We start from the raw sequence: 14930 nt of genomic DNA, 5'->3' as shown, positions 1-14930 counted from the left end.
AAAATATATTGAAACTAAAATTATACATACCTAATACGTTTGAATTTACGATATTATTAATGATTTATTTATATTTATTAATTATCTGCACGGAATTCGGTGCACGATAAAGTTCAAATTTATTATGTTGGTTGTCTATTATGATTTATGTTGCTAATAATATTCTAAATGGAGTTGACTCATACAATATATGTATTATTCGCAAAAGACGCAACATATTGCTGTTCAATAATATTATTAGTTTTAAGATTATTTTCACGAAAATGAAAATAAATATTTAGATATTTTATCAGATACAAATAATTTTAAATTCTTTTGGTCACACTGCAAATTAAAAAAAAAAAATTGAAAAATGACTTTTTTGAAACTTTATTAATGAATAAAATTTATGAACCAAAAGGTATTATGATATTTACGTATGAATAATAATTGTGTATTGTTCAATGATGGATTTTAATTGTATTACATTTAAAATTACTACCTAGGTATGTAATCCGTATTTTATGGAATTTCGATTATTTGTTGAGCTAATTATAATATATTTTTGGTATAATTTTGAAGGTAAGTACTTCTGTCGAGTATTATATTTTACGAAAATTCTGGCTATTCATAGTTTTATATTATTTATTAGCCTAGCTAGTGTCCTAGTTAATAACTAATTGATATCATTTGTTAACTTTAAGTTAATCTGATTTCATCCTTTACAATGTTTGAATCAATAAACCTGGGGTTCGGCATGTAATTTATATTGGAGTATGGAAAATTAAAATTATAAATATTTTTATAGTAACAATATGAAGACTGCAAAATATGTTGACAGTCCAGTTTTATGTTTTCAGCTAGTTGTTCTACCATAGAAATTAACTTATACATTTTAATTCAGAGTTTTTCTTTTAAAAAATAGAAGTTTTAATACTTTATTATATTTTTTTGTTTATTGTGGTATTTTTGTTTGTTTTACTATTGAACATACTTTAAAAATAAAAATGTATTTAATACTATTATAATAAGGAAATATTAGTATATGCTTTTATAAGTCTATCAGAAGTAAGTGCACTTAATTGATCAAAGATAACGATTATTGTGTGTTCTCGTGAAAGAAAAATAGTGTACAAATCCCATCTATATTAATACAAGTTTGCAATAAGCAGATAAAATAATAATTCAAATATATAATTATTTTAAATGTTTTATCCATTGTATACGTAATTTTAACAACAGATCGAATTATAATAGTTATATAGTTTTATTTTTATTCTTTGAACCTTTTTACTACTGGACTAGTATAATATCTTTATCAAACCACGTTATTATACTGTTTAGCTGTGTAGGTTGAGATAAATTAAAACTAATCAGATTTAAATTAAGATCAAACAAATTTTGAACTTCAAACTTCCAAGTTCAAAATAAATTGCTTATAATAGGTGCATAACAATCCATTTGAAGTATAACAACACATAAGGGAGTCCTAGTAAATTTAGTAGGTGGTCCTCAGGTATGAAATAACTTCAGGCCACCTCTGTATGACATTATTTAAACTTCGTAAATAGATGGCTTATCTACTCGTGCAAGATGTGTCTTATTATTCTGTTTAAGCAGTTATACTTATTGAAGAAAACATTTGTGTACGTTTATAATATTAAGCTTACCAAGACTTCACGTAACAGTAATCCCTTACAACGTGACTTACAATGAGGATAACAGAATATGATTTAAGTATTATTGATTTATTTATACTTGTATATCAGTATACGATTTGATAGAAGACACAGCGTTAAAATGATGTCACTAATATTTGTGGAACATGTCTCGATAACATGTTTATATGTATATTTTTACTTTATTGAGATGTTGACATTAAATTATTGTATCTTGACGATTTATTTACGAATAAACCTATAAAATATTGAAATAGCCAAAAAACGTTGTAGGTAAGACTCATGGTCATAAAATATGTTGTTCAATACGCCTTTAAGGGCAATCAAACCCCCTTTCAAGAAAAATTCGTAATTGATATCCAAACAAACCTATTGGCTATTAAGGTACACATTTCTGAGTTTGAATATTTGATAAACGTTAAACCAAACTTAATTTAATCACTTGGTAAAATGTAATAGTATCATAATGGGCTTGAACTCACAATATTATAAAGTCAGTATCTGCTCGCTAACTTTATTTTAACCGCTTATTTTGTTCGTTGACCAATCTATTATGATTTCTATTATTGTACGTGTCCTACAATATATATTTTGTTTTCAGTTAATTTATTTGAATTAATAGTACATATATATTATATAGGTATAAGTTCAAATGACACATCGGAGCTCACTGTTACTCAATAGCAGTATAATATGATATAGTTCTTTCTTTCCGCACGATTTCCTTTACAACAGTATATATAGCTTATACGGTGCAGTCGATTGGTTATTAAGATGCACAGCGGCTATTTATCATTAGTTATTTTCAAATTTACCCATTATGGAAAAGTCATGTACCACCGTACCACCGAATACCAAGTGACACGAACACGTAATAATTGCAAAGATCGATAAATCTAACAAATTTTCGAAAATTCTTCAAACCGATGACAGCTATTTATTACTTATTACTTATTAGAGAGTAAACAAAAATAATAAACTAACTATACTTTTCATCTACCTATATCGGTTTAATTCGGGTTGGTGGACGGAGGATGAGTGGACAAAAGAATCCCTTAAGCCTCAAAAGTATATAATAATTCCGTTGATGTTTTAAGGTGGCTCGTTACGAGACGACCCTTTTGGCGGCACTTTATCCCCGACACGACCGGGAAACCAACATTTTCCGAGGGATCAATAACCCTCCTTCCCTCCCCCCGTGGGCTGGTCGACTGGCGTTCTCACTAGGTTAATGTTTATCCGATTACCCCGTCCGGGTCTCGTTGTTTCCCACCGGAATTCTGAGTGAATTATCTTCCGGGGTTTGTTTTGCGCGCCCTCATGGCGGCCACCGCCACCGGAATCCCGGGACTTTCCGTACATAAGACTCTATACGTAAGTCCTCCGATCCACTATCAACCCACCCGTGGCCAAATTGTATTGTCTCTCCCTCTATCCATCTATATATATATATATTGTCTGTTATTGTAATATATCTGACGCCCTATTCGATATCACCCTGATAAGGTCATCTGACCACCCAAGGACCCTCAGAAATTTATAAGTTTTATTATTCGTTGCAACAAAAGCGAACACTGGTAATTAATTATTATACTTGAGTTGAATAAAATATTTGTATGGTTAACTAGCCATACTTTAAACTGTTTCCCTTACAAAGAACAACATGGACTCGCGTGATCATAGACGTTTCCATGTAGCAATATTTGACAGAATTCTGGTGGACGGCGGTAGGAATGAAACGCATAGAGCCATAGACAAAGTAATGGTGATCAGAACTTTGGATTAGTACTTACTTGACGTAATAAAAGACAGTTAACAGTCAATAATATTGTAAAAACTATAAAAAATACAATATTGACTGTCGATTTGGAATGACAAACATTACAATAATCTCATGCATTGACTTTGGAATCGAAGGAATCGAACTGAAACATTACACTTATTTTAAGCAAAATGAAACAATTTGAGTCCTTTCAAAATCACGGATCAACATTGGAATGTATTTGAATTGCATTTATTCATCGACTGTACCATATTTTAGATGTTGAAACAATTATCAAACACTTGTGTTTAGACAAACGAGTTTATTTTCATCGAATTGTATAAATATTTATATAGAATATATAGATAAAATATACTTAGTTTAGTAAAACATAGTAGGTATAATATACAAATATAATTTATGAAGAAAAATAAAATATTATTTGTTATCATCATTATTGTTGTATCAAAGGTTTTTTGTCCTTAAGATTAATTATCATTCGATCAGTTTTTTATTTTTTTTATTGTATGGGTATAGCTTTTATAATATTAAAATATTTAACAAGATATTGTTTATAATTTCATAAAATCAATGTAATATGAATAACAAAGTTACATTTGTTGATACAGTTGTGTATGCCTTATTAAACCATATGTCACAATTAAGTACAATTTATTTTGAAAAATTGCTAAATAAAGTTAATTTAATTATCTCGAGTAACTTATTGAAATGATTTATTGGAATAAAATAAAACTAAATGGTTTTGAAATAAAGTGAATCTAAATATCTAAGGTAATATTCCATGTTTTTTTTGTATTTTAATACGGTATCACGTAAATTGTTAATCGAAAATAGTTTGTACGAGATTAGTTAGAGTACATTTGCTTACACGAAAATCGTTAGTATACAACAATACGGATCGCGAATTATTTAAATAAAATATGAATAAATAAGTAAAGGTAATAATATGATAATTATTTATCATTATCATATGATATATATGAAAAATCGATTCTTTTCAATAAATTACACAAGTGGACGTATTGACGTATAAATGTATAATAAAAATTGTTGTGTTTAAAAAATATGTTCTTATATCTTAACAACTTGTCATATATCCATAAAACTTCTTATAAATTGGTGCTGAGTATTATTGTAAATCTCAACTGACTCCGTTGCTCAGGGAATAAAAATCTACACTGATTAGTTTATTAAGTTTTGCCATTGAATGGCTGATACTTTTATAATAATATTAGGTATATCACATTAGATAACTGTAAAAAACTGGTGAAGTACATTAACCGTTCGAATATAATATTCAAATGATTTAGACAAAAATAGTTCATAAGAAATTGTTTAGTGGGCATATTTAAATATTTTAACTTAAACTTTATACTTTAATTTCATAAATTGACTAGCCTAGATTTTTGTTTCCCGAATGACGGGTTAGTTAAGGTTTAAATCACTACACCAGTTTCTAGTTTCTATTAAGTTTTCTGAGGAAGATGGTGTCACGAGTAATAGATATGGGGGTTTTGAACGGTATGATAGTTGGGATCAAAAACATATATACCTACAGGATTTTAGCCATTTCTTCTATATTGTTTATTTTTAAATCCAAGTTAAGCGTATTGTTTGGATTGTAAAATGGTGAATTTGTGGTAACAGGTGACGGAAAGTTATTGACTGGATTTGAATTTTATAAGTGCTTAATTTTTTCCCCTCACTCCATAATAAGGTATCTGCCATATGTCCGGATGTGTATTAGGGGTGTTATAAATTATATTTTTTGTCTTTTAAATTTAGTTAAAAAATGTATCAATTAAGTAATAATGATATTTCTTTTTTTTTCTAGAATTTAGTAAGAGTAGGTATTTTGTTTTATATAATATTATGAACCATCCAGATTAGAATATAATATAGTTTGTCTAGTATTGAACCTACATGATTAGCGCTCGAAGATTTTGAAATAATTTTGTTATTTAAACTTTAAAACTGTAGTAAGTGGCATTGAGCTTTATTACAATATTCGTTGTTAAATGAGATTATTTATTTATTGATATACTCATACATTGCTCATAACTACTACTACTACTGAGTATACTATATTGTAAACAATATATACTCAATGTTATTATGTACTAATGTTTGCGTTATATTGTTATCCTCAGCCAATGAGGTATAGGTACAGTTCTGCATAAATTATGAACATGTTTTCAAGTGAAATAATGTAAAGCGGATCAATGTTACATTATTATTATGATCAACTTTTTTATTAAAATGTCAAAATAATGGTTGATAATAATTAATACCTCTACAGTCTGCGTGGCCATTTTAATGACTTGTATTGTATATATTATACGCAAATAAATACCAACGTACTGTAGGTCATATCATATAGATGGTTAGGTGATGTTAGGTTTATATTGGATAACACAATATTATGTCTTGGTATTAATTATTTTACTAAACATTAATGAGGTATATATTTTTCTTGAATTTATATTTAGTATAATACTATAATGTATCCGTTACGTGAAATATAATTAAAAACAGGATTAATTTCGACTGCGTGTATCACTATGGTTCCAATTTCTGTAAGTAATTAAGTATATATTTGACGTATAAACTAGAATGGTCATATAGTTTTTGATTGTTGTATTGTGATGTTTAAAAATATGCTTAAAATAAATGATGTAAGTTCAAAGCAATTCAACTTACAACTGACATAAAATACTCGTGTATAAAATATCTACAAGCGCAGTCTTTTTAGGTACCTATTTTATTTCTTTTTTTTGTGAAAAAATTGGATACCATTAATATTAGTTTGTAGGGTAATATTTACAACCTTCAATATTACCAACATTTTTTTTTTTAATTTCATATTTCTACTTTAATATTAAATATAAAATAATTAAAGTATGATATATCATCCTGTCAACTTACAATTGTGTTATTATTATATTATTATTCTCCTATATAGTATTAATGTATGCAATAACTTATAATTAGGTACTTTATATTAATTTCTGGAGTAAGCAAAATTTGGTTATTGAGTTCAACTATGCATAATAATTTCTTTATAAAATGTATTTAACTAAAAAGTAATTGATTACCCATAATGTAACTTACCTTTATTTTTGGGAGCTTCTTATCATTTCTATACCACGTAATTGATGCTGGTGGTCTGGATCCAGCAGAATGGCACTGAACATCGTATCTTCGATCAGCTACCAAAACTTCGTCCATGACAGAAAATGTTACTGTTAGTGGTGGAACTAAAATACATAACAAACGGAAAATATGTTTAATTATCTTATATAATTAATAAATAATTCTGCATTGAACATATTTAGGGGAAATTGGTTTTCAATGGTGATAATGGATTAGAGTATGGGTTGTTCTACATTTTTTAAATTTATATATTTGTTCATAATAACTAACTATTCTATGTCTAGGTAGTATTATTAAAAATGAAAATATGTCTTTAAAATTATACTTATTAAATAATTTTTTTTTGTTCATAAAAGTAATTAGTAATAAGTAATTATTTAGTAATAATCATATTTTTTAATAAATTTTATAACTATACCGAAGTTAAATGGTTGTATGCAAAATTTTCTTCCGGAGATGTTATATAGTTCTATAAGTACAAATACAAATAAAATATCTATGGATTTTCTTAAAACAATTTTAGAGGGAGGAAATATTGAATCAACAATGAACTGTTTTATGTGAACAAATTTAAGTTTAATTAACTCTATACAATAATATAAAGTATTATTGATACTTGTTATTTTTACAAAATTTCATATTAGAATTACATACAATTTATACATTTAACATTCTATAATATGTTGCAAGTGTTAAATTAAAATACGTATACTATGTATAGCAGAATAGACTTATTACTTATTATTGCAAGTTATTTTATTTTCACTATGGTATGTATATGAATATCAATCAAATGATTATAAAGTAAAACCTATATTGTGTAATAATGAAAATGTATAATATTCAAAAAATAATTTAACTTTATTATATATATATATTAAGTAGTTATGTAATTAATAGGTATACTTATTTTCATATAAATTGTTATCAGGAACTAGGATAATATCTAACATGACTTACAGACAATTTATTTAAGAATTACATGGTCATCACAAAATACTTGTATACATACTTATTCAGTTTATTTTTAATCCACTTAGGTTTAAAAAAAAAAAGTTTTCATGGGTTGATTAAATTTTTTTTTATTAAATTTTTCTTATGTCTTTGGTTTTGTAAAATTTAATAATATAATATGTGTATTTATCAATCCCCATGCTACATTTTTAAAGGAGATAAAAAAAAAGTACATACCTACTTGGCTACTATTATATTATGTCATATTACATTATGTAATATATTATGTATATATTGTAGAAATAAAATCATACATTACATTATTTAAATTGATAATGAATCTGTCATTGCATGGTATACTGGAGGAATAAAATACTGATTGAGTAGGTGATTCAAAAGACATATTATAATGTACGGTAACATATTATATATTATATAAATATAGTGCTTCTGTGTCGGATAAAAAGAATAATTTCCCCCGTAGGATCCATCTGCACGAGACGTATATGTACGTAAGCTGCAGGTATATATAAATATATTATATATATGCACACTTGGGGTTTAGAATTTTTCCGTTATGAAAACTCCTGGAACCAAAGTGAAAAATATTACTTTGAACGCTTTCATGAAAAATCATTTTCCCCGCGAGATATCGAGTTTTTCAACTTTCCATAAATAATAAATGTGGTATACGAAAGCCGTGTTGGTACTTTAGTTAACACCAACTGACTGCCGAATTAAAAATTTCTAGCCGAACATTTCATCACCTTATGAATACGGATAATGGAATTTTCAATTACGCGTTTATATATATTATAATGCTTGATACAATATTTATGTGTGCAACGTACATGTGCGTATTGTTACCAAATACATTATGAACGTACTCGAAGTAAGTGTGAACTAAATTTCAAACTATAATCTAGATTATCTTAAATGTTAATTCCATTTAAGCGAGGAATAATTAAATTCGTCACGCTTGACTTCAGTTTTAAGTTTTAACCTTTTTCCCAACGAGATTACACAGTATTTTAGTAATCAATTTGTTATTAAAATTAATATTTTTTATATAGATGTACATTGTACATAGTTATATATGCAAAATTACTTAGGTACGTAGTATTGTGTACAAAACATTGATTCTTCATTCAAAGGTCTCCTTGTTTATTATTAATAAAAGTGTTAAAGGTTAACAAAAAAGTTAAAAAATAATAATAATAATAACGAATAATGAACAGCATAATATTTTAATTACACAATAATATCCTATATTTTTGTATACACTACAGCGCTTGTGAAATCTCAAGTACAGAAGAAAATATAACCTAATGAATGCAAAAATAGAAAGCGGTCTGGCGAGAGATAAACCTGTTTTTCAGTTTCATTGGCGCGAGTCACACTTATATTGTGACTTGGGATATAAGTATTGAATTCAAAAAGGATGATAACGAATAACATTCAGAAGGTTGAAAATAACACGATTCATACCGACATTTTGAAAATAACGCTTCAATCACACTCTCTTACATTTTCCGGCAGTTTTTGTAGTTTTCCATTTCTTAGGAAATTGAAATACTAGGTAAACCAAAAATTAAAACTAACAACAACAGATGCAATATTCAATCAGTAAATAAAAGTACCTACTTAAAACTTAATTGGATATATTTTATCAAGTAGGTACCTAGCTACGAGAACGATATTTCGTAAAGAAAAACAAAAAGATTATGGTATAATAGTTTTATACCCACTACTGCAATGTGTTATATTATAACTTATAACTGATAAACAATATCGACTGGCTTCCAAACAACTCGAGATGGGTTTTTTTTTGGTTTTGATTAAATCAATTTTAAAACATAAATGTACGCTCGCTGCACGTGTAGGTAACAAATTACACAATACTCTCGCAGGCGATGAACAGATAAATTGTATTCAAATTATTAATTGCACACGCATATACAGAGGGGCCCTTCAGTTTTATATTATGCGTGCTACACAAAAGCACGGTGTACGTTTTATGTTATTAATAATAAGTTTATGTCGTTAATAAATTATGTTTCTACGAGTGTCGGTTATATTTTATACTTAACTCAGTGACCGCTATTATTGAATTGTTTTGTACATAACACTATGCTGCACAAAGACTTTTGTTTTATTCACAATTATTGTAAAAGTTTTATTATTTCCTGCATAATATAGGACTTAGAAAATGTTAAAGACTGTCATCATTTTCAGATTATTTCAAAGAACTTAGTTGAACTATAACGTGTATCAATACATAATATACCAAGTATAGGTATTATGTGAATCATTAATGAATTAAGTGATTTTAAATGATAGATTCGGTTACAAAAACTGTGTAACACGCTCAAGGTGGACACATTTTTTATTTAGCCATGTATTAGGCCACTCGCCCTTAAAAATATATATTTTTATCTCTGCTGGCCCACAGGTTTATCCATCGTAACATTTTTGAAAAAAAACATAATAATATTTAACATTCAAACCATAAAACTAACAATAAAGTTGTAAAGTTACTAGTTTATTTTTATAAATGTCATAAAATAAAATATGTTAAACTCAAAAATTAATCAAACTATATTTATTCAATTAATTATTACACAATATTTGAGTTATTTAATTTTTAATATGTCCATAACTTCATTTTTTCCATTCAGTATTATAACTATTGTATTCCCAGTGTCTAATGGGTGGACGAGCATAAAAACATAAATTATTATTTAATATTATAATTCATCATAAAAATACATAATAAATAATAATCGATAATATTTCATTATCTCGAATAGTTAGAAGACGCAAATATTTGTGTTAATTTTTTCCTGCCTTATTTTTCCAGTCTTTATGTTGGTCACTTTATTTGACTGAGGTACAATATTCTGAGATCATGAATTAGTTATAATTATAATCGTACAACGATAATTTGTTAGAACGTAACATGTATGATATTCTATACGTAGGTACAATATAGGTACTCTAATTCATTGCTTTTCACGAAAATTGACTTGTTAATGTACATTTACATGAGTGTATATTAAGTATCAAAACCATTAACATGATCATACGTACATAATAATATTCATAAGCTAATCACCGAGGAAATACATACAACCTATTTTGATTAAAATACAACGTTCAAAATGTGTTTTATTTTGAAATTACAGATAATAGGTGATTTCAATATTGTGTTTTTATTATTAATTAGTTATTTGAGAAAATGATTGACCACACTGAACATGTTTGTGTGAGAAGCCCAGACATTATTTTAGATTAGATTTTGAATACTCAAATGGTACAGATATTTCCAGACTGATTACAACTAAAAAGTTACTATTTATTTATTAAATAAAATAACAAACTAACATTAAATAGGTACTACGTGTAGTACGTGTTATCCTTTAGTTGAATTACATTTAAGCAAGAAATGTTTAAATGTAGTTTAATAGAATACAGCTATTATTATTTAAAACGATAGCTATTATGCTTTTTTGCAATTTAAGAAAATACTTGTATATTGAATAATATTTAAGTTTAATACTGTGATATACAGTTAAGATAAATAAAAGAAAAATATCAAATGACTTACTATTTACTATAGAGTTTAACTATAAAAAAAGGATGGATTACATAATACACCATAAAGGTAAATTGAGTTAATATAGCACAATTAATAAAACAATCTTTAGTATAATACGATCGAAAATTCAAAATTCAAAATAGGACAGAGTTTTGTAGAATTTATTGTGATTTTCTAATCAATAATACTCGAACTATTTCTTTTTATATAAATAATATTTTGAAATATTTCATTAAAAATCATTGTTGTGTATATCCTTAAGAAATAAGCATTTTCTATAAGAAATAGCTGAAAATGTAATATTATATATGAACTTATAGTACTCAATAATATTTTTGGAATAAATATATACAATATGCACTTGTACCAAATGGATAGCTATAATAATAAATAATTATAATTATAATTTATTTTTATAAATGATTAATATATTACATGAACATAATTAAAGGGCAGAAACAATACTACTATTATTATTATTATTAAAACTAAAACATATTTGTTGAAATCGGTTTTAAATTCGGAGTGGAGCGATGAATGAATAGATTTTACAACGATGTGGGGTTTTTTTTTGTGTGTGTCTTGATACATTTTTTTATTACTTATTAAATTAAATCATATTTAAAAAAAAGAAAATACAAGTTAACAATTAAGTTACATTTTTGTTAGCGAAAAGCTCAATGAATAAAAATGAAAATAAAAGGGGCTATTGTCGGTAAACACGTTTACAGTTGTATTTATTATATTGATTAACCGTTAAGTAGTAGAACAATATACAATAATAATACTATTGTAATAGTTACATATGACATTTCGATTTACCGATATAACCGTGAAACCAAAATAGCTAAGGTCTGAACAGCAAAATAAATATAAAATTGTCAAACAAAACCTACCGAATCAATAGTGAATATTCAAAACAGCTAATCAAAATTAGTTTTAGAGTACCTAAACCTTATATTGTCAACATAAATAAGTATCTTATTTATTCCGTCTCGTTATTAAATTAGTGCTCTACGAATTTACATAAACCTAAAAAAGTAATTGAGTGTAAAATTAGCGGAATATTTTCCTAGGCGGCCAATATATTATACTATTATGTACATATTTCCATGTGTCCGAACAGCATACACGGGTACCTAATAATATAATCTTGGTAAGTTTCTCATTAATGTGTCAGGTAGTCCGATTACTCTTTATTAAAACAAAATACATTATTAAGCGTGCCATGTGCTGAGCGCAATTTTGGACGAGAGGGTACACGCGGTGACTGCCGTTTATCATATAGCTGGCGAGCACAGGATTAACACGAATACCATTATTACGATAGCAATATTGCACACATTTCATTAAAGTAATAACAAACCGTACTTAACAATATCATTATATCATAAGGAATCATGAGGTGAAAGAATGTCTTGCTCATTTTATATATTTTCTAGAGATGAGAAGGAATAATAATGTACGTCTTGATCACGGTTATCCAAAGACATTTTTGGTTTTGATCGATGCGAAACGAACAATACGGGAGACACAATATCATATAAACATAACATAGTGTGTATTTTTTTATTTTCACTTCGTGACTTTTCGCACGTTGCCCTTGTTGTTTATTGGGCCGTTGGCGGACAACAAATAATCAGACACGCTTCGGCCAGAGTGGGCGTCGAACAACAAACAAAAAAAATTCTTTTTACACCACCGCCACGAACCGATGTAATAGTAGTCGGATGAAAAAAAAAAGAAAAACGAAACACCAATGCCTTTTATTTCACATTATATTTTTCATCAAGGAACTTAATTTTTTTTCCTGTACACACGATTACGAATAGTAATTACGTGGTGGACGTAAAGTGCAGGTCGTGAGATAGAAAAAGATGAATAAAGAGAGAGCGAGACAGAGGAAAGTAAAAAGAAAAAAAGAGACAGAGATAATGGATTCACGAAAGGCTAATAAAGTTCATTAGTTTTTTTTTTACAGTTTCTTTTCTCTCCTGCTTAATTCTGACGTCCAATTAAGACTGTTAGATCGACGACCTTACCGACCCTTGCAGGACTGCCATCGTCTATAATACATATTATATACCTACCCGCATACATCACCGGTAGACACATCTGTATATAAATAATTATATCCGTTGGGTTTTAATTAACCACCCGTCCTTTCTAGTACCCCGATCGACTCGATAACGGTAGAAAAAAAAACTTATCATATAGTTGGTTTTTGTATTTTATTGTTGCAACAGTGTATTCTATTTTTCAAAAAAAAAAAGCACAAAATACTTAGGTCCCCTTTATAATAAAACCAGGCCCGATTAAAACGCCGGGGCACAGTTAATATTGGTCGTATGAAATTGATCGTTGTAAAATTGATCGCCTGAAATTGGTTGTTTAGTAAATTGGTCGTTTGGGAAATTGGCAGTCTTCAAATTTTTTTTTTTTTTGTTGTGTTATACGATATTTGCAAATGAATATAAAAACCTCCTCCGCAGCTTAAGGTAAATTAAAGAAAAAAGTAAAACCAAATATGTATGTACTCACGTCGAAGGTCCAACACGACGGATGCTTGTCGGGGATCCATTAGCCTCGTGTTTGACGCCTGACACGTGAACACCGAACCGAAGTCTTGGCGACTGACAGACGGCCAGTGCAGCCTGTTTTCGATGGCATTCATCGAGTTGTGTTCGCACTCATCGTCCACAATTTGATCATTTTTCAACCACACGACTACCGGCGGAGGATTTCCTAAAAAAAAATAATAACAAACCCATGATTCAAACTGCTTGTTTCTTAGATAGATAATATTATCATTGTTAAGATGCCTATCATATGTAGCAATATTATAGAGGGTAAAACCATATTTCCAGATTATGTGATATGCTAATTGTCTACATCATCACTTATTATATTAGGTGCAGTATTGTGTTAATATTATGTTTATGCACAGAAGAAATTGACATTTTTTATTTGGAAATTTAGGTGCACGCTCTGAGCAAGTGTATCCATGGCGAAACGTGTGTACTTTTATTATTATTGGAGCGCAAGAGGAAAGCCAATGATACCTTTGAAGGTTGACATAAATACCTGTTTGGAAACGTTATATTTCTCTACCATTCAGGTATATTCGAGAAATGTTTGATAATAATAATAAATGTTTGGTATTTTAATGAATTAAGTTTTACTATTAAATAGTACATAAACAAAATGACAATAGGTTTTAAAAAAAAAAATTAATTTTAGAAACAAATTCAATACAAAGTAATTTATTTTCAATGCTTGAAGTTTCATCAACATGTTTATTAAAAAATAACAGCATTTTTATGCGATTCAAATTGATTATAATATAATATGAACTTAAATTAACACAATACTCCAACGTCCCTGTTATTAAGTAATAATGTTCAATTAATTGAATATTAAATTTTTTATTTCACTATCATACCTATGAAACATAAATAATTTTTAAGTTCTATGACGAAAAATTCTATTTTATTTACATAAGTATTAAGTAATAAATAATATAAGTATATTTATATTTCGTATAAATAGTATTATTACATTCAGAAACTAAACTACCCAGGTCTACATTTTAAAGTTGATACTCGATTCTCAAAATAAACTTCCAAACAGCCCAAAGCCTTTGATTTTTTTCTATCTTAACGTACTACTTTTATACACATGGAATAAAACAACAGTTCCCATATTTTAGGAACTTGCTAGGGAATACTTCTTAGTTCTTACCAAACTGTACTTGAGTATATTATTTATCTTTGTCTTCATAAGT

General features: G+C 27.7%; 1 protein-coding gene across 1 annotated transcript in view; it reads right to left on the bottom strand.

The window, feature by feature from the left end:
- The window catches only part of LOC111043062 (hemicentin-1-like), a 327805-nt gene that overhangs the window by 85901 nt on the left and 226974 nt on the right, over positions 1–14930 (bottom strand). The window contains exons 5-6 of the mRNA XM_022327891.1: positions 13688–13891; positions 6553–6698 (exon numbers count right to left, since the gene is read on the bottom strand). Of these exons, the coding sequence (XP_022183583.1) occupies positions 6553–6698; positions 13688–13891 (350 nt within the window). The remainder of the gene's footprint in view (positions 1–6552; positions 6699–13687; positions 13892–14930) is intronic.

This window comes from Myzus persicae, unplaced genomic scaffold, assembly GCF_001856785.1.
Source record: "Myzus persicae strain clone G006 unplaced genomic scaffold, MPER_G0061.0, whole genome shotgun sequence".
In the NCBI taxonomy this organism is placed as follows: domain Eukaryota; kingdom Metazoa; phylum Arthropoda; class Insecta; order Hemiptera; family Aphididae; genus Myzus; species Myzus persicae.
This window is presented reverse-complemented; position numbering and strand designations above follow the sequence as displayed.